At 39.6% G+C, this 21,085-nt stretch overlaps 1 protein-coding gene across 4 annotated transcripts in view; it reads right to left on the reverse strand.

Annotated features, from left to right (window-relative positions):
• SLC25A21 (solute carrier family 25 member 21) overlaps window positions 1-20,912 on the reverse strand; it is a 512,298-nt gene extending 491,386 nt beyond the window's left edge. For 2 of the 4 annotated variants that reach the window (XM_074393420.1, XM_003924193.4), the window contains exon 1: window positions 20,831-20,912. In XM_074393420.1, coding sequence (XP_074249521.1) covers window positions 20,831-20,900 — 70 coding nt within the window. In that variant the 5' untranslated portion in view covers window positions 20,901-20,912. Of the gene's footprint in view, window positions 1-11,626; window positions 11,686-20,527; window positions 20,676-20,830 lie in introns of those variants that run through there. The other 2 variants (XM_074393419.1, XM_010334934.3) reach the window with 2 other exon arrangements.
• Window positions 20,913-21,085: the final 173 nt, after the last annotated feature.

The raw sequence follows: 21,085 nt of genomic DNA on the forward strand, positions 1-21,085 counted from the left end.
AGGCTTAGGAATCCTAACTGCCCCAGGGCTGAGAGCTGTTATTACATACTTATTTTGGTTTTAAAAAAGGGAAGAAGATTTTTGTGGCTTGTATATGAACTGCATAACATTGTTCTAGGGGGAAATGCATCCTGATCTCAAACTCACCTAAAACTACAGATTTTTAAAACATGACATATACGTTTAGGGCATTACATGAGACCACACTTTTTTCTCATACATGGTAAATATATTACCTTTTTATTTTTTGAGATGGAGTCTCAAGTCTGTTGTCCAGGCTGGAGTGCAGTGGCGTGATGTCGGTTCACTGTAACCTTCTCCTCCTGGGTTCAGCAATTCTCCTGCCTCAGCCTCCTGAGTAGCTGGGATTATAACCCACCACCATGCCTGGTTGATTTTTGTATTTTTAGTAGAGAGGGGTTTCTCCATGTTAGACAGGCTAGTCTCAAACTCCTGATCTCAAGTGATCTGTCCACCTGGGCATTCCAAAGCGCTGGGATTACAGGCATAAGCCAACACTCCCAGCCCTTTTTTTCCTTATGCATTTTGTTTATATGTTTGTCCTACATAAGGTAACTGTGAGACTTTTTTCATTCAACTTGCCCACAAATATGATTTTATAACACTGATATATATTTCTAACTTATATAAATAATGAAAAGTAAAAGATGTCGCCGAGTTAATAAAGTAAAAAATATTTCTGTGTGTAGCTACATATTGTGCATTTTATACTGATTGTATGTCAGTTAAGTATTATAGAAAGCAAATCATACTATTTATGCTAAATAGTATGCTAATTAGTATGATCATCTAAATGATCATCTTCATTTAGATACACCATAGGTCAAAACACAGATGTTTTGTCTTAAGTGTTGCTCTGAGAAACCATGATTCTTACAAAAAACATTCTCTCTACCATCAGCAAAATAAGATGCTATGAAAGAGGTCAAAGTATTTGGCATCTAAATCAGAAGATTATTTTCTTTATCTCTGTCATATTTCTGTATGGTTAGACAGGGATATATAAATAAAACAGGTCTCAGGGAAATTGAATTGCTTTGTGGCAAATATATTGAATAAATATATATTTATTGAGCAGCTACTATATTCTAAGCACTGTAGTAGGCCTGGAGATACAAAATAAACATAATTTAGTCTCTTCCTTAGAGGGGTTCACTCTTCACAAGACTTAAAAAAAAATAGATCCAATGAACTCTTTTAAACTAATCACAAAAACATCAAGGAAAAGTAAAATAGATGTTTGTGAAAAGCCTCTTTGCAGAGTGAAATGGAATACTACATATTATGTAAGCACACCAATGGAAACATCAGTATATACAATGCTGGATTATGTCTATTTAAATATCTAAATTGAGTGAACAAATGATGGCTCGCTATAGCCTCAACCTCCGGGGCTCAAGCAATTCTCCCCACTTTGGCCTCCCTAAATGCTGGGATTACAGGGTGACCCACCCGTGCCCAGCCCAGATGATCCATTCTTTGGCTATGGAAGATGTGAAGCCAACAGAATCAAATAAACATCATTATTACCACTGTTTTTTTTTTTTTTTTTTTTTTAACTTAGATGCCAGTGTCTCTATTTTTCTCTCTTCTTCTTCCCTTCCTTGCTTCTTTGAACTTCTAATCTCCAGTAATGAGCTCAAAACTGAAGGTATACACCAATGCAGATGTCCATGAACACATCAAAGAAACAGAAAATGTATTATCACTTTCTTAATGCTTAATTGGGCAAAAACAATGAAACTATATTGCTCTGTAAAACGAAGTTGCTTACCATTTTCATATCATATTCTTATTTCAACTTTAAAGAATATAAAGTAAATGTTTTTTTAGGGCAACTAAAAACTGCTCTAAAAAAATTCACTAGGGCTGGGCACCGTGGCTCGCACCTGTAATCCTAGCACTTTGGGAAGCTGAAACCCCATCTCTATTAAAAATACAAAAATTAGCTAGACATGGTGGCAGCCGTCTATAGTCCTAGCTACTCAGGAGGCAGAGGCAAGAGAATCGCTTGAACCAGGAGGTGGAGGTTACAATCAGCTGAGACAGCACCACTGGGTTCCAGCCTGGGCTGACTCAGAATGACTCACATAGTGGGACTCAAAAAAATAAAAATGAATAATCGCTAAATGGTCTTTAATATTTCTTATATTTAGTACATTATCTTCAATATTCATCCTCCTTAGAATGATCCTAAAATTCCTTAGCTGTATACATTTCTCACTGAGAGAGAAAAAAGTAATTTAATTCAGTAATCATTTAACTAAAAAATGTTTTTAAGGACATGGGAAAGTTATAGTGCCATCTTGTGGTTAAAAGTTTGCTTACAGAAGCAAGTACTTCTGGCATTTCCCATTCATAAACTAAATCCACGACACAGTATGTATTATACTTTTAAAAATTTCCTTACAAAAGGAGCAGAATTGATGGGAAAAAAATCCTGTTTAGAGCATATATTTAAGAAAAGTATATTATTTATACATATACCCAATTTCTTATGTTAAAGGCCACTGAATTAAAACAAGAAATGGCATTTGAATCTCAGATACATAAATAAAAACTATGCGTTTTACATTATAGCTCCTACTCACAGATGTTTATAATTTATTATTATTATAATACATACCCTAGCCCTAAGAACTTTGAAAAACACAATTATGGAATCTAGGAATTTCAGATAATCTCTAAGATCTACAGCAATTATAACATTTAAGCTAAGCTTATCAATGATTTCTATCTGATCCAGGACTCTAATACAAATTTTATAGCAAGAACAACTGTAAAGAAAATAAATATTATATAAATAAAAACAGTTTCTTCCATCCCTCTTTCTTACTCATATACATAAATCTATTTTTCCATACACAGGTAAGAATAATTAAAAGAAAAATTAATTCCCAAAGTACAGTCTGTATTTTTCAAGTGTAGAATTCTCTATGATCTATGCAAGGCCAAGATGCTTTGCAATGGTGGAATCTAATCAGTAGTTAACATACTTCTAGATTTAACTGTATCTGCAGAAAGCTTTTCCGTTTAAAAAGAAAAAGAAAATCACTCAAATTATAGGAAGACAGCGCCATCTATAGGTCCACACAAGTACAGAATAGTAATCTTTGAGATATGAATGTCCACTGTGATAAAAACTAGCCAATCAAATGTGCTGCCCGAGGGGGAATCTCCAAAATAATGCTGCTCATTCTCAAATCTCTGAAGAGATTTTGCAGTTTACCCCAAAGTGCTTTAACCTACCTCTACAATCATTCCCCAAAATGACAGTGATAATAACAGCAATAGAAGCCTCAAGCACTCAGAACAAAAACCAATGTTTTTCACAAATGTATTATTCCAATTTGGTATACTTGATGGTCGATAAATATTGGTAACTTTTCAAGAAATATGAGTACATTGGTAGATTGTCTCTTTCTCTTTCTTCAAAATTCTTTTTGGCCATGATTCTATTTTAGGTGTCATTCAATTCTATTGAATTCTATTGAATTTCATTCACCTTTCTCCAAAAAGGAGGTTATTTGTTCTCCCTACAGTGGTATATTCTAGTTCTTACAGACATTAAATTACATGCAACTTAAGATTTCCCCTTTTTCAGACAGGCCCTTCCCATCCACTCTGGGGTTGCCTCTACTACATCATACCAGTATCTTACAGGTTGTATACAAACTCAGTTAACAATACATGAGGGTGGAGGCTTGGCCCACTTCCTGATCAACTGCCTGTAGCATCTGGCAGAAAAAAAAAAGATGCCCCCATTAATGTTGACAGAGACCCCTACTGGTTAATATGGAGAGTTTTATACTTAAACTATGGCTGGCATTTAAAAATCTGCAAAAACCAGAAATGGACTGTTATACAAGGGCAGATCCTGTTTGTTCATTACTACTCAAGTTCAAGAAAAAGCTATAATATTTAACATAACCAGAGAGAAAAAGAAGACGTATGGGGGGCAATACTTGAATGGGCTGCTTACCTGATTTCTCTTTCTGCACAGTAAGAGGCAAGGTGGACTAATGGGTGACAGCTCAATCTTTGAAAGCAAAGAGCAGACATTGAGTCTGTGTCTGTCACTGGCCTTGAATAAGTAATTTTCCTGAGCTTCACTTCCATCTTCAAGAAATTACAAACTGTCTCATGTCTGGAATCCCAGCACTTTGGGAGGCCAAGGCAGGTGGATCACTTGAGGTCAGGAGTTCAAGACCAGCCTGACTAACATGGTGAAACCCTGTCTCTACTAAAAATACAAAAATTAGCCAGGCAGGTTTGTGTGTGCCTGTAATCCCAGCTACTCTGGAGGCTGAGGCAAGAGAAATGCTTGAACCCAGAAGGCAATTGCAGTGAGCCAAGATCACTCCACTGTACTCCAGTCTGGGTGACACAGAGAGACTCCATCTCAAAAGAAAAAAAAATTACAAATTAATAGAGGTTATTTAAGCAAAGTAAGATGCTTTGCACATAGTAAGCATTCAATAAATGTTAGTACTCAAAAGATAAGATTTATCTTACTTTAAAAAATCTTGTCATATTTATTAACTACGGTAGTTAGGGAGGATCTACCCAACCCAAGCAAATATCTCAGGAAGTTCATTTGTGACTTCTAAAGATGACAAAGAGAATAAATGAAAAGACTGAACTCAAAGTACAGTCTTTGTACAACTATACAAAGAAGAGAAAATGATGTTTGTTTGAGGGTCTGATACTAGTTTCAAAATCGATCTCTGAAACATCTTTGAAAATCATTAGAGTCTACTTGACTCTCAATTTCATTTTATTTCAATATTTTTTTAAGGTGGGGTCTCACTCTCTAACCCAGGCTGGAGTGCAGTGGCATGATCTCAGCTCACTGCAACCTTCGCCTCCAAGGTGCAAGCGATTCTCCCACCTTAGCCTTCCAAGTAGCTAGGACTACAGGTGCCTGCCATCAGCCCCAGTTATTTTCATTTTATTTCTGCGGTATACCTTTAAAATGTGAGCCTGCAGAGTGCAGAAAAGTCATAAATACAGTTCTGGAAGTCACTTGCAAATAGGCAACACTGAAGCCAAAGAATGGATGGTTTGTATGGGGAGTTAGAATGTGTAAAACACAAGAAAAATAAATACAGTGAATTAAAAATAAATTTTAAAAAGAATGTGTAAAGAATAGAACTTAGAACCACTTAAAATATCAATTTTTGAGGGAAGGGAAAGTATACATAATAGAAGACTAATCAAATAGTGGAGAAAGGTTTAAGATGCTTGAGTAAAATCATAAGATGATTTTGTGGCTCCACTTAGAAGAACTGGAATAGTGTATAGACAGTCACACTTCATATATGTTATCCAAGACAGAATGCTGATGTTCAACACAGAAGAGACAGGAAAAACCAAGAGTGGGGAAGGAATGAGAGAGGCAGCATCCCTGGTGAGAACTGGCTAGGAGCTGGAAGTGACTTACCAACATGAGGAAAGGGTGAGTGAGAGACTTTTAGCAGCCCACAACCCCACCACCAGATCATGCAATCCTAGCTGCAGGAGAGCCTCTTGACAATCCCAAGCCCTGAAAGTGACATAGGAAGTTGATGGGAGACCAAGGTCCAGAGCTGCTCCAGGGAGGGGGCTCCCACACCATTTAGAAGACCTAAGAAGCTACAGGAAGGTGCCATTTTCAAAGCTAGCCTCTCGTAAACTGCACACTGTCCTACAGGCCAGCAACAGCAAGACAGACATTACATCTTAAACATATCAGGCCCAGTGTGGTGGTAAGGTACCTTGGCTTTAATTCGGAGTGTATGCAGTAATGTAGTTTTTGTATGATTTCTTTGACTTGGATGATTTGTATGATTTCTGATTTCTTAAACTGCATTGGTGATATCTGTGTGGGTGGGGTGCAGCTATTAGTGTAGCACCTGCTTCCTAGCACTGGCTGCTGCAGTTCATGTCTTCCTTGCTTCTTAGCCCTGGCTGTGGGAATGCTCCCATCTCACTCCTCATCCTAGCAGTGATAGCTTGAGCTTTTGCAATGTCTCAGTCTTGGTGCTGCTGGCCTGTAGAACAGTGTGCAGTTTATCAGAGGTCAGCTTTGAAAATGGCACCTTCCTTAGCTTCTTAGGTCTTGTGGTGAGGTTCTGCTGGAGACTAAGATGACAGTGGGTCAGCCTACAGGCCCCAGTGATGACAGTGGTGGGTTGCATATGCCCATCTTTGTGCCCCAGGGTGATGTATGGTGCCATCTGTACTTGTGGATACCAGAGGCCTGATTTTTGGGCCTCCAGGTGGCTTGCTCAGATGCTGGTAGTGGTGGCAGTGGACTGGGTCATAGAGTGTGTTCTGAATCACCTGGCAGCCAGCATAGCATGAGTGATGGCAGAGCAGTAGTGTGATGATTCTCTGCGTCTTGAGTGGTGTGTGTTCATGTTGGCAGTAGATATGATGTGCTGGGTGGGGAAGTCTCCAGTCCTGCAGGTGGTGCTTGCAGGTAGGTCAGCTGAGGAGGCAGCAGTTGAGATCCTGTTCTGTTAAGGTGGGGGAAGTGAAGGAGCAAAGCAAGGCTCAGAGAGCTGTTCTCAGTCCCTTCAGTGGTGAGAGCAGGCACCAGCTGTGGTGGGCAAGGTAATCCTTAGGCTTCAGGCTAAGTGCTTGTGTGAGTGACAGTAGCAGCCATGCCGAGGCCCCACCACTGGAGAGGGTGTGGATATCTTTGTGGCAACAGCCTGGGCCAGTGGGTAGGGAATGCATGTTCCTTTCATGCCCCAGCCTGGGGTGTTCACTCCCCACCCTGGCAGTGGTAGCTGATGCTTAGCTTGTTCCCCAACACATCTGTAGGAGCCCCCATCCAGCTCACAACCAAGTCCCACCAGCAACTCATATTCTATTCACTCACTTGCCAGTCGCCTGTCTTGGCAGCACTCGCCTCCTGGCACTGGCTGCTGCAGCTCATGACTTGCTTGCCTCTCAGCCCGGGCTGTGAGAATGCTCCCATCTCACTCCTCAGCCCAGCAGTGATAGCTTGAGCTTTTGTAACATCTCAGTGTTGGTGCTGCTGGCCTGTAGGACAATGTGTAGTTTATGAGAGGCTAGCTTTGAAAATGGTACCTTCCTGAAAACGGCTTCTTAGGTCTTGTAAATGGTGTGGGAGCCCCCTCCCTGGAGCAGCTCTGTTCCTTGGTCTCCCATCAACTTCCTATGTCAGTTTCAGGGCTTGGGATGGTCAAGGGACTCTCCTGTGGCTAGGATTACATGATCGTTTACAAGATTAAGTCTCATCAGAGACTATAAATAACCAAACATTGACAAACTGGAAAACCTAGAGGAAACTGATAAATTCCTGTAAACATACAACCTACAAAGATTGGATCAGGAAAAGATAGAAAACGTGAACAGACCAAAAACAAGTGGCAAGACTGACTCAATAATAAAAGCTCTCCCAACAACAACAACAATGAAACAGGACCTGATGAATTCATAGTCATATTCTGAAAAACATACAAAGAAAAAGTAATATCAATTCTCCTGAAACTATTCTGAAAAACAGAGTAAGAGGCAATTCTCCCGATTATTCTATGAGGCCAGTATCACCCCGATACCAAAACCAGAAAAGAATAGAACAAAAAGAGAAAACTACAAGCTAGTGTTCCTAATGAACACAGATACAAAAATCCTCAACAAAATACAAGGAAACTGAAACCAACAGCACATCAAAAAGATAATACACCATTATCAATTAGGCTTTATTTCAGGGATGCAATAATAGTTCAGCATATGCAAATCAATAAATGAGATACATCACATCGACAGAATGAAGGACAAAAACCATATGATCACCTTATTAGATGTAGAAAGAACATTTTATAAAATTCAACATACTTTCTTGATTAAAAAAAAACTTCTTAATAACTAGGCATAGAAGGAACATATCTCAAAACAATAAAGGCAATGTGTGATAAACTCATGGCTAATATCATACTGAATGGCAAAAAGTTAAAAGCCTTTCCTCTCAGAACTAGAACACTGGTTCTGGATGCCCACTTTTACAACTCCTATCCAACATAGTACTAGAAGTCCTAGCCAAAGCAATCAGCCAAGAGAAAGAAATAAAAGGCATACAGATTGGAAAAGAGCAAGACAAACTGTCCCTATTTTTTCATGATATCTTGTATCTAGAAAAACTTAAAGACGTCACCAAAAAAGTGTTAGACTGGATAAATGAATGCAGTAAAGTTTAAGGATATAAAACCAGCATAAAAAAAAACAGTGACATTTTTATATACTAATAGTTATCTAGTCAAGAAAGAAATCAAGAAGGTAATCCCATTTACAATAGTTATAAAAAATATAAAATACCTAGAAGTAAATATAATTAAAGAGATAAAAGATCTCTGCAAGGAAACTACAAAACACTGCAAAAGAAATTAAAGGTGACACAAACAAATGGAAAAAAATCCTATGCTTATGGATGAGAAGAATAATATCAATAATATTACATTAATATTACAATAATATTAATATCAATAAAATGACAACATTTCCCAAAGCAATCTACAGATTCAATGCCATCCCTATCAAAAATTTGGCTTCACAGAATAGAAAAAAAAAAATCTTAAAATTCATAGAGAATCAAAAAAGAGGCAAAATAGCCAAAGCAATCCTGAGCAAAAAGAACAAAGCTGAGGCATCATATTACCTGACTTCAAAATATAATACAAGGCTATAGTAACCAAAACAGTATGGTATTGCTATAAAAAGAGACATATAGACAAATGGAACAGAATAGAGAAACTAGGAATAAATCTACATATTTGCAGCTAACTGATCTTTGACAAAGCCGACAAGAAGCTCTGGGTGGTGACAGAATGCCCTCTTCAAAGTATGGTACTAGGAAAACTGAATAACCATATACAGATGAATGAAACAAACCCTTTTCTTTCGCAATATATAAAAAAAAAATCAACTCAAAATGGATTAAACACTCAAATGTAAGACCCCAAACTATAAAAATACTAGGAGAAAACCTAAGTAAAACTTTCCTGGAAATTGGTTTATGCAAGGAATTTATGATTAATACCTCAAAAGCACAGTAAACAAAAACAAAAATAGACAAACAGGTCTTAAACTAAAAAGTTTCTACATAGCAAAAGAAATAATTAACGATGAAGAGACAACATATTGAATGAGAGAAAATATTTGCAAACTATTCATCCAACCGGGGACTAATATCCAAAATACATAAGAAACTCAAACAACTCAAAAGGACAAAGATAAATAGTACCATTAAAGAGTAGGCAAAGTACACGAATAAACATTTCTTAAAAGAAGACACACAAACACGTATATGAGAAAATGGTCAGCAATAGGAATCATCAGAGGAATGCAAATCAAAACCACAGTGAGATATCATCTCATCCCAGTCAGAATGGCTATTATTGAGAGGACAAAAATAACAAATGTTGGTGAGGGTAACAGAGAAAAAAGAAACTTACACTCCGTTGGTAGGGATGTAAACTAGTATCGTCACTATGGAAAACATACAGAGATTTCACAAAAAAACTAACCACTTGATCCAGCAATTCCACTACAGGGCATCTACCCAAGGGAAATGAAATCCACATATCAAAGTGATATCTGCATTTGCATGCTTATTGCAGCACTATTCACTATAGCAAACACATGGAATCAACCAAAGTGCCCATGAACAAATGATTGGATAAAGAAAATGTGGTATTTACAGACAATGAAATACTATTTGGCCATTAAAAAATATTAAAATCATGTCATTTGCAGCAACATGGATGAAACTGGAGGTCACTATCTTAAGAGAAATAAGCCATGCACAAAAAGACAAATATTACATGTTCTAACTTACATGTGGGAGCTAAAAAATTTGAATGCATGGAAGTAGAGTAGAAAAACAGAAAACAGAGGCTGAGAAAGGTGAACAAGGCAGGAAAGGAAGAATGAAGAGAAGTAGGTTAAAGAGTACAAACATACAGTAAGATAGAAGAAATAAATTCAGGCGGGGTGCAGTGGCTCACACCTGTAACCCCAGCACTTTGGGAGGCTGAGGTGGGCCGATTAGTTGAGGTCAGGAGTTTGAGACCATCCTGGCCAACACGGTGAAACCCTGTCTCTACTAAAAATACAAAAAGTAGCTGAGCATGGTAGTATATGCCTGCAATCCTAGCTACTCGGGAGGCTGAGGCAGGGGAATCACTTGAACCCAGGAAGCGGAGGTTACAATAAGTGAAGATCATGCCACTGCATTCCAGCCTGGGTGGAAGAGTGAGATGTCATCTCAAAAAAAGAAAGAAAGAAAGAAAGGAAGAGGAAGAGGAGGAGTAGGAGGAAGAAGAAGGAGAAGGAGGAAGAAGTAAGAAGGAAGAAGAAGAAGGAGGAAAATAAAGAGGAGGAGAAGGAGGAGGAGGAAAAGCAGGAGAAGGAGAAATAATGCCTGGTAGCAGAGTTGGATGACTATACTTAAAACGTATTATATTTAAGTATTAGACACCCTAAATATCCTGAGTTTATCACTATGACTTATATACATGTAAAAAATTTTCTCATGTATTCCATACATTTGCACAAATGCAAAAAGAGTGACCAGATATAAAGAAGAGGGTAAAAATCAATCACAGAGACAACTTTAAAGATAAAAAAAACTGATGAGTGATGTGAAATTCCACAAAGATTAGATAAAATTAGGAATGAAAATGGCAGTTAGCAGTTTTGGCACAAAGGTAAACATGTACCTGCCAATTATAGCAGGTTAAAGACTGAGTGAGGAGCTTTTCAGAAAGGTTAACTATAAAAGGAGGAACACAGGACCATAGCTTGAGATATGGGCTGTAAATTTGAGAAACACAATATAAGAAAAAATACAATAGAATGCCTGTTGTGGGTTGGTTCCTGAAAAAGATATGCTGAAGTTTTAACTCCTGTGAATGTGACTTAATTCCTGTGAATGTGACTTAATTTGGAAATAGGATCTTTGAGGATGTAATCAAGTTAAAATATGATCATATTAGATTACAGTGAATACTAATCCAATTACTGGTGTCCTTATAAGAAAAGGGACACAAAGATAAGGACAGACAGGGAGAGAACATCAAGTGACAAGGGAAGTAGAGATTGCAGTAATGTGTCCACAAACCAAAGAATACCAAGCACTGCTGGCAAGTGCCAGAAGCGAGGAGAGACGCATGGGTCAGAGTCTCCCTCATTGCCTCTAGAAGGGGCCAACCCTGCCGACACCTTAATTTCAGACATCCAGCCTCCAGAACAGAATAGGCGAAAGAAGGAATTTCTGTTGTTTAAGCTGCCTAGTTTTTGGTGCATTTTTCTGGTAACCCTAGCAAATTTATACAAGGCCTACAGATAACAATGAAAAAAATGCCAATCTGATAGAATATTTACAATGTGTATAAACCATGATAGAATATTTACAATGTGTATAACCAGCAAAGTGTCCAAAGAATTGATACAAACATAACCAAGATATTAATCACTTAGAAAATAACTATATGCCAATTTAGATACAATAGCAATGTGAGAAATAAAGCAAAATGAAAAGTAAATGGGTAAGAAAAATCAATCCAAATCTAGTACAACTGTAAAAATCCTTTACCTTTAACCTGGTTCCTTTCATTCATTGCCATTTTAAAGATACCACCAACGAAGGGTGAGCTGGGAGGAGTGGGGAGGATGAAGAAAAGTGAGTTAGGTATAGAAACATACAGGAAAATGGAATAAATTCAATGTTTGATAGCAGAGTAGAGTGATAATACTTTAAAATGTATAAATAACTTATATAGTACTGTTGCAAGTATTATCTAATGACTAGAATCCCTGAATAATTTTCTCTCTTCAGAGTAGGAGCCTAAGAATATTTTATGGCTTAGACTTTTCATATTTATTTGTTAATATGGTCAACAAACATTTCTGAGCCCCTATTTGCTAGACTCTGAAACACCTGGTTCTCAATACCCTTAGATGCTGTAGTCAAGGTTAGGGGCAAAGGAGAGGTGAGGAAGCGTTGGTTAAACAACATGTTTTTAAAACATTGTGTAAAAGTTGTTTTAAGTTTTATGTCTGTTGAATCATAAAGCCACATATTAAGGGTATTTACACTTTTAAAACATCTTTCAGAAAGGTAGAGTTAAAATAAGAAATCCTTTGAAATGTAGTTATGCAATTCATATTTTATTTGTTCTTAAATTCTGATTTTTGAGAACTAGATTTTCTTAAAGAGAGACAAGACTACATTTTACTTAAAATACATCCCTTAAAGGTATTTTATAATTAATTTGAGCAATAGAGTTGCTTCCTCCTATGTGGTTGAAATAATGGTTTTTTTTTTTTCCTCCCTAATTACCCAGATAATGGGTTCCAGCCACCCTTTGATGTGTCATGAAGGCTCACCTGTTTCAGTAAAACCTGCTATTTATTATCAAACAATTACAGTTTCCCAAATCATGAATTTCCAAAGGTGCTATTTAACCAAATCACATGTGTATCCCCTTTGCACCATTTTGAAAAAGAATTTTCCTTGATCAAAATTTTAACCTTGATTACCCCCTGGTGTATCAGCCCTTTTATTACCTAGTTCAAATTAAAATCCAAAGGACTTCTAGCATAGATACTATTAAGGCATTTACTTTAACTGTATTTTAACTATTATATTAGAGTAAGAAAACGGAGCAATCTTATGAAAATGAAGATATATAAGAAATTTGAAATCATCCTATATCTTTTTATTAGCCTTTTTAGGTTAAAATCCTTGGACTCACTCCCTATTAAAATAAGGCAGAATTTGCATATACTCTCAGATCATCTTCCAAAAGCCTATTCATGAATCCGAGCTTTTCCTTTCTCAAAAAAGTCTTTCATTTCACTCTTATTTGACTCTTTGAAGGTGATTAATGAGATAACACTACACGAAGTACTTGAATTGTGTTTAGTGCAAAACTGGAAAACTTGTTTCAAGAATACTTTGAACTAAATCAATCAATTTAAATGAAAGCAATGAACTGCAAGATGTACAAAGCGAAAACATGGTAAATGATGGAGATGTGCTTATAAGATACCAGGGACTGGCTGGGTGTTGGTGGCTAACATCTGTAATCCCAATACTTTGGGAGGCCGAGGCTGGCAGATCATTTGAGGTCAGGTGTTTGAGACCAACCTGGCCAACATGACAAAACCTCGTCTCTACTAAAAATACAAAAATGAGCTGGGCATGGTGGTTGGCGCCTGTAATCCTAGCTACTCAGAAAGCTGAGGCAAAAGAATTGCTTGAACCTGGGAGGCGGAGTTTGTAATGAGCTGAGATCATGCCACTGTACTCCAGCCTGGGTGATAAAGCAAGACTCTGGCCCCCCCAAAAAAAGATACCAGGGACTAAGGTAAGGATGGAAAGGATGGGTAAGGTAAGGCTGGAAACAGCAACCTGGAAATTTTGGAAAATCAATCAGTCTTGCCAGCAGGGTGATCTCATGTACATGATACATAGAAGGTAATAACGGTGTAAGAGACATTCAGAGGGGGACTTGCAGACTTTGAGGAATATGAGTAAAAGATTCTGGGAGGCAGGAGGAGGGTCCTAGAGTTGCCACTTTTGAAGGACATTCAGTGTGAACAAGGCCTAAGAATGACCTCGGGAGGAAGCCTGACAGGTTCTAGCAAGAGCAGGACCACTCAGTGGGCTAACAGGACATTGTCACAGACCCTGGGAGGTTCTGAGGTTGGATACAAAATCCCTGCAAGACTCTGGGGAGAATGATCATCTGAGTGGGCCTGATACTACATGACATGGGAAATAAGAACAACCCTGTGGTCTTTGGGAACACATGGAAGGGCCCAAACTGATCATTAGGAAGAATGGGAAGGTCTGAGATGGACCCATGCTCCTAGCTCCAAGTTAAAGCTGACCAAGTATGTGACAGAGGATCCTCCCAGAGCCCTGCTGATGTGCAGACACAGTAATGATGTCACATGCTGGAGCTGCTGAGGCCAGAGATCTTAGGAGCCCTAACATGTTTAGGGGAATTCTGTCAGAGCTTATGTCAATACCTTTGGTGTCTTTGTGAGAAACAGAGAAAGGTGTACCCCAAGCGGACACATGTCTGTTCTAGGATGCACAAATCATGGAACAGAGAATGTGCTAGATTTCAGCTCCTACTTGCCCTCATGTCCAGAGTCCTTTTTCAGATCACAATGTTTCCAATTGCATGTAGGGGCCCTGCATGGATGGAGAACTAAAATAACTAAATTTTCTTTTCGCTAAAGGATAATGTTTGCCTAGATAAATTAAATGATTTGGAGTGAGCAAGATACTACTTAGTGGAAAGTCTGTACAGAATGTATTTGTAGGTAAAAGAGTTATTTTAAGGAATGTAAACTAATAATGGCTACAGAGATAAGAGTAGACTTGACTTCATCTTCCCAACTGTTGTAGAAATGGCTGCATGTATGTGCAACCATGGCATGTTCATTATTCCCCTGTGCATCAGTTTCTTCATCTGTAAGTGAATTACAGTAGTGCTTGCCTTGCGTGTTGTGGTAACAATTAAAATGTTAACACATGGATGGGCTTGATGGCTCATGCCTGTAATCCCAGCACTTTGGGAAGCCGACGTGGGCAGATCAAGACCATCTTGGCCAACATGGTGAAAGCCCATCTCTACTAAAAATACAAAAAAATTAGCTGGATGTGTTGGTGTGTGCCTCCCAACTACCGGGGAGGCTGAGGCAGGAGAATCACTTGAAGCTGGGAGGCAGAGGTTGCAGTGACCCATGATCACGCCACTGCACTCTAGCCTGGTAACAGAGCAGGACTCTGTCACCAAAAAAAAAAAAAAAAAAGTTAACACATGTAAAGCTTAGAACCATATCTGGCATTTAGTATTTACTCAATAAATAGCAGTTAATTTTATTATTTGCCTCATTCATATGTTAATGAGAATGTTAAAGCTGGATGCACTATAGAGTCCATCTGGGAAATATTTATGCAGAAAATCATTTTCAATCTGGGCCTTAGAAAATGAATGGAATTTCAAAAGGTAGAAATATATCTTCTTGACAAAGCTAGGAAAGTTCTTTTTAGGTATTTTTAAGCCATTAGGCAATTAGTGATAGGAAATAATTATTTGGCACAATAACTCACCAGTTACCTCTAATCCTGCTATATAGTCTAATGAGGATTGAAAGGCTCTAGCCTTTCTGTTACGAAAACCTGGCCGGGCGCAGTGGCTCAAGCCTGTAATCCCAGCACTTTGGGAGGCCGAGACGGGTAGATCACGAGGTCAAAAGATCGAGATCATCCTGGTCAACATGGTGAAACCCCGTCTCTACTAAAAAAAATACAAAAAATTAGTTGGGCGTGGTGGCGCGTGCCTGTAATCCCAGCTACTCAGGAGGCTGAGGCAGGAGAATTGCCTGAACCCAGGAGGCGAAGGCTGTTGTGAGCCGAGATCGCGCCATTGCACTCCAGCCTGGGTAACAAGAGCGAAACTCCGTCTAATAAAGGTATAAAGTACAGTACAGGAAACAGTCAAGAATGGTCAGCAGACCTGTTCAGCAGAAACTGAATGGAATGTGTAGGAGAGGGGTGAAAAATACGCCTGAAAGCTAAATTGAGGGCACAAAATAGGGAGTATGAAATGCATTCTTCTGTCTGCATTTCGTTGCTGTCTGTCAGCAATGAAAACCAAGAAAGATTTCACTTTCAGTCCTCTGCAATTTGGCTTTGACCTTCCCCCTCTATAGAATCTTTTTTTCTCAAAGGTCTTCTAACACAGCGCTTCTAAACTTTTAAGTGAAAACCAATGACTTGGGGCCCTCCCAAAATGCAGGTTCTCATATGGTAGTGAAACTGCCATTGCAAAATTGTAACTGAGACAGTGAAAGAAATCTGACCTAACCAATTCCAACTTGCTGCTAACTTCCAAGCTGTCCTTGCTCATTCTTGGGCATAGGCCAAATTAACTTTGGGAGGAACTTCATTTGTAGTTTACAGTTTAAAGAAAGATGATAACAATCCTTTCCCAAGACAGAACCCTTTCTTGCCAGGAGACTAGACTGCCTTTGCAGGAGTAACAAATTAGCCAATAGATTAGAAAGTGTGGTTTAGGAGTCACGCAGCTGAAGGCTACAAGATTCTGACCCTTCCCAAGTTGCTCCTGGAGATAACATCACTATTGCAAATCCTAAAATCAGTGATTGAGATATTTTGCAGACCCTGTACTTGATGGATCAGCTGGCACCACCCAGATCTAACTGGCTCATCTGATCTTGTGCACCTCCCCCACCCACCCAGGAACTGACTCAGCATAAGGCAGCATAGACTCCCTATAATTTTATCTCCGACCTGACTAATCAGCACTCCTGACTCTCTGGCTGCAGCCCTCACCCCCCAATGCGTGAGGAGACTCATTTGAGTAATCATAAAACTCCGGCCTCCTACACAGCTGGCTCTGAGTGAATTACTCTTTCTCTATTGCAATTCTCCTGTCTTGATAAGATCGGTTCTGTCTAGGCAGCAGGCACGACAATCCCACCCAGGCAGTTACAGTAGGTCTTCTGGGGTGAGGCCTGGGATCCTAAATTTTCAACAAACTTCCAGATGCTACCATACTCCTTCCTGCAGCTCATCCATGGACCACATTTTCAGTACCAAGGGTCTGATCCAGTAACCTCTTCTCATTGTCATCTTTAACCCCTCTGCAATGCTGGTCCTTGTTGATCTTCCTGAAGTTCTTCTCATCATTGGTTTTTCTGACTCTCTCATCACTGGCTTCTGTGACTCTCTCACTTGAATCTTTAAAACCACATTTCAAGACCAGTCTTTATATATATATGTATCAGTTTCTTCTGATATGTAGTTTATTATCCAGGCAACTGTCAGTGTATCAATCTCTTTAGTCTTTTAAGTGAAAATATTACAAATCGCCTTCTTATAAAAGACAGGCCTATATCATTATAGAAAATACCTGTTGTCCATTTCATGATGTATCTAGTTTTTCTGGAAAATAATCTCCCCTGAGGTCCTTACTTCACCTGCCCCACCAATCTGCACAGGGGATTAGCTACAGTTGATTGGTACAGAGGTGGGCCCCTACTAATGCTCAGTTATTTTTAGTTTTTCCCCAGGATTTTGGACTAGAAATGAAAATAAAACGGAAGTTAGTTTCTCCCTCCCTCCAAGAATAAGAAGTCAAGAGCATATATACATAGAAGCTGTTGGGGAGCACATTCTGCTACACAGACTAAAGAACAAAAAAACAGACAATTGTGAGAATGAGGAGGACACCAGGAAGCACAGGGAAACAGATTCAGTGTGGCACCCTGAAAACCTCATATATCTCCACATGGACCAGGCAGGCAAGGTTAGACCATAGTCTGAACTGAGTCTTGGCAGAATGCCCTGTGATTTCTCCAAGTGAAAGGGTAGATAAGCAGCCTGGAGAGGAGCTGCTATCTTGTGGAAGTCTGCAACAAGGCTTCTTTTCATTCCTCTCCCTGGTTTCAGTTGAGTGCAAGACTTTCCACCTTACCCGCTTTTAAGTTACAGCTGCAGACCTCAACATAAGTCTCTAAAACTGTGTGGCTGTGGTTTAGAGGTGGATCTTTAACAGCAGAGTGACCTGCTCATCCCACCTATCCTCTGGCCTCTTCTGTTCAGTGCTGACTGGTGCTATGGGCACAGGGAGCTGGCACCATGATGACTTGTTTTTTTGCTAACTAATAAGCTATCTGACTGCATTTGGGCATGCTTACTCCTTACCAGTCAAGTAACTGGGGAAGTCTTGCAAGCCATCCTGACAGGTATAGTAGTGATACTTGTGGCCATATTATTAGCTGCCTCCCTGCTGCCTTAGGAACACTTGGCTACTTAACAAAGAGAAGAGACGGAGAGAGTTCACTTCCTGAGTTATCCTCAGCACTCCAACCCCCAATTCCAGCACGTTCCAGAAATGCATCCCAGACCTTGAAATCCACGAGATACCCTTGTATCTCTCCAATAAACCTCCCAGTTTCTTTCTTTTTCCCCTAAGAAAGCCAAGAATGTATCTTTGACCTTTACAAACAAAAGGTTGTATCACACACACACACACACACACACACACACACACACACACAGAGTAGTATTGTATTCAAACAATATCAGTGATCAGAACCCCAGTGCCAGAGATTCAAATGCATTTCCTGTTTTTATTAAGATTCTGCCTCTCTTGTATATTGATTTTTGTCTGGCCTTGACCAGTACGTATAATATGGTTAGCCCACATTTATTACAGTACAACAAAAATAAAGTTTTATGAAAATGCTTTTGGCCAAGTACAAGAAAATATAACTCTTTTTTACTATTATGAAAGTATAAATAACTCTAATCATTTATCAATAACTCCACGGTTATTGATGGAGTTAGGATTGAGGAGGACACCAGGAAGCACAGGCAATCAACTGTGCTGCTATTTTAAATTATCTTATAAATGTCCTAATTTTATTTATATTAGTTACAATTAGAATAGATGATGGAATCACACATATTTATGCCAAGTACTTATCACTCAACAAAACAGCATGAGTAGAATTACAGTTTGATCTGCTCTTTTTTTTATTTTTTGAGACAGAGTCTCACTCTGTCACCCAGGCTCTCCGCAACCTCTGCCTCCCAGGTTCAAGTGATTCCCCTGCCTCAGCCTCCCAAGTAGGTGGGACTACAGGCGCGTGCCACCATGCCCAGCTAATTTTTGTGTTTTTCATAGAAACGGGGTTTCATCATGTTGGCCAGGGTGGTCTCAATCTCTCGACCCCATGATCTGACCACTTCAGCCTTCCAAAGTGCTGGTATTACAGGCATAAGCCACCATGCCCAGCTGAGTTTGATCTGCTTTTAATATTCTTTTGAGTTTAGCTGTGCCTAATACATAGTATAATCACATAAATCACTATACAAATGCTTATGAGTCATTGGTCTTAGCTTAGGATATTAATCAATTGGACTCACTTTCTCTTTGGACTAGCTGAGTTTTCTCCGATCAGGGTCCTGTACTACAAATCAAAGAGTCAGATACAGATGACAGAACCTTAGGCATTGTGAAATTTGACCAAAAATGGTAAATAGCTTGGTGCAAATTCATCACCACAATTGGAAAACTAAAAGAGCAAGCAATGGTGCCACTGCCATTATAATAATGGATGGGCTGGGCAGTTGGCTCACGTCTGTAGTCCCACCACTTTGGAAGGTCAAGGGGGTCAGATTGCTTGAACCCAGCTGGGCAACACAGTGAAACCCTGTCTCAAAAAAAAAAAAAAAAATCCCCTTCTCCATCTCCAAAAAAAAAAAAAAAAATTAGCCCGGCATGGTGGTGGGCGCCTGTAATCCCAGCCACTCGGGAGGCTGCAATGAGAGGATTGCTTGAACCCAAGAGGTGGAGACCAGACTGGGCAACATGGCAAAAGCCCATCTCTACAAAAAAAATTTTTAAGTGGCTGGCATGGTGACGCAAACCTGTAATTCCAGCTACTCAGGAGGCTGAGGTGGGGGGATCGCTTGAACCTGGGAGGCAGAGGGTGCAGAGAGTTGAAATCACGCCACTGCACTCCAGCTCTGGTGCCTTCCAGCCCAGGCAACAGAGCGAGACTCCATCTCAAAGCATAAAAAGAAAAAGAGAGAAAGAGAAAAAGAGAGAGAGCAAGAAAAAACAAAAGAACTAACATTTTACAATTACCTGTAAGAAATGCATGCCTCTAATTTGATATTGATGAAATATCATCTTTAAGAAAGTGTCCAGATTGTAAGTGACACATGTGGCTGCTTATGGTACTCCTGAGATGCAACTAGGTCATGACATAGTGATAACCAGTCATAATTTGCAGTAGTCCCTTAAAAAAAGTCCAGATTTGTTTGAAAATACTAGTAAAATACTTTTACTAGTCGAAGTTAAACATTTGAACATCTTCTAGTCATTGCCTTAACATGATTAGTTACCATAATATATTAAAAGAATGGCTACATTTATAAAATGTTTTCTGGTGGTGAGCCAATTATTACAATTACTTTAATTACATATTTATAATAAAAATGCATGACTGTAAGATTAAATTTTAAACCAAATCATAATTTACATTTTAAAATAGCTTTAAAATACTTGCACATAACACATCTCGTGGTAACTTTCTCCAGCTACATTTAAAAGTATTTCCAAAATAAATTATAACATTATTTCTTAACGGTTTGTTTTCCCCCAACAGCATAACTCCGTAAATTAACGTGAGCCCATTATATCAAGGTGTTTATGTGTATTAACATATGCATTTAATTTTAATATGCTTATTTAAGGCACGAATATCCCCAACCAAGCAGAGTAGGCAATAAGTCCTGTGGAGTCCCGAAGTACTTTGATGAGGAAGGCAGCATTTATTTAAGATCTGGGCGAGCTTGAAGAAAGACGCTACAATTGATAAAACTAAGACTGAACTGGATCATTTTCAAGTAAAATAGCCAGCAAGGCAAAAAGATTACCTCAAAGTCGCTGTCCTCGGAGTTGTCCTGCTTGCTTTACAGGCCAGGAACAGAGAATGCCGGGAACCCGAGAGCGGCCGGCGCGGACGCCGCGGCAACTTAACTTGGAGCACCGGGTGCTGGCAGTCAGCTCCCGGCCTCCTTTGCTCTCGCGCCTCCACGGGCTCAAGCCCTGCTCCGGGAGCGCGGAATTTTGAGGAAGAGGGCAAAACTACAGTAGGAAGAACTGTCTGGAAAACTTTTTCAGGACAAACGGTGGGGAAAGCGGCTAGCCTCCGGCGGGGCAGGGCAGGGTGGCCTTACCTGCAGAACCACCGGCCGCGATCTGCCGAGAAGCCTCGCGCACTAAGCCTGCTTCAGGCCTCGCGGACATCTTCGCGGGCAGGAGGACGAGGGAGCGGACTGAGATGCGTGAGCGAACTCGCCGCCTGCACAGCCTGCTGATCCACAGAGCCCGCGCTGGGCTGGTCCTGTGGCGGGTTCGCTCCCTGTGGGGCAGCAATCCAGCGACTGCCGGAAGGCGAGGGTCCGAGGCGCAGATTCGTCGCGCGATCTCCA

The sequence above is a fragment of the Saimiri boliviensis genome, chromosome 2 (genome assembly GCF_048565385.1).
Source record: "Saimiri boliviensis isolate mSaiBol1 chromosome 2, mSaiBol1.pri, whole genome shotgun sequence".
Lineage (NCBI taxonomy): Eukaryota > Metazoa > Chordata > Mammalia > Primates > Cebidae > Saimiri > Saimiri boliviensis.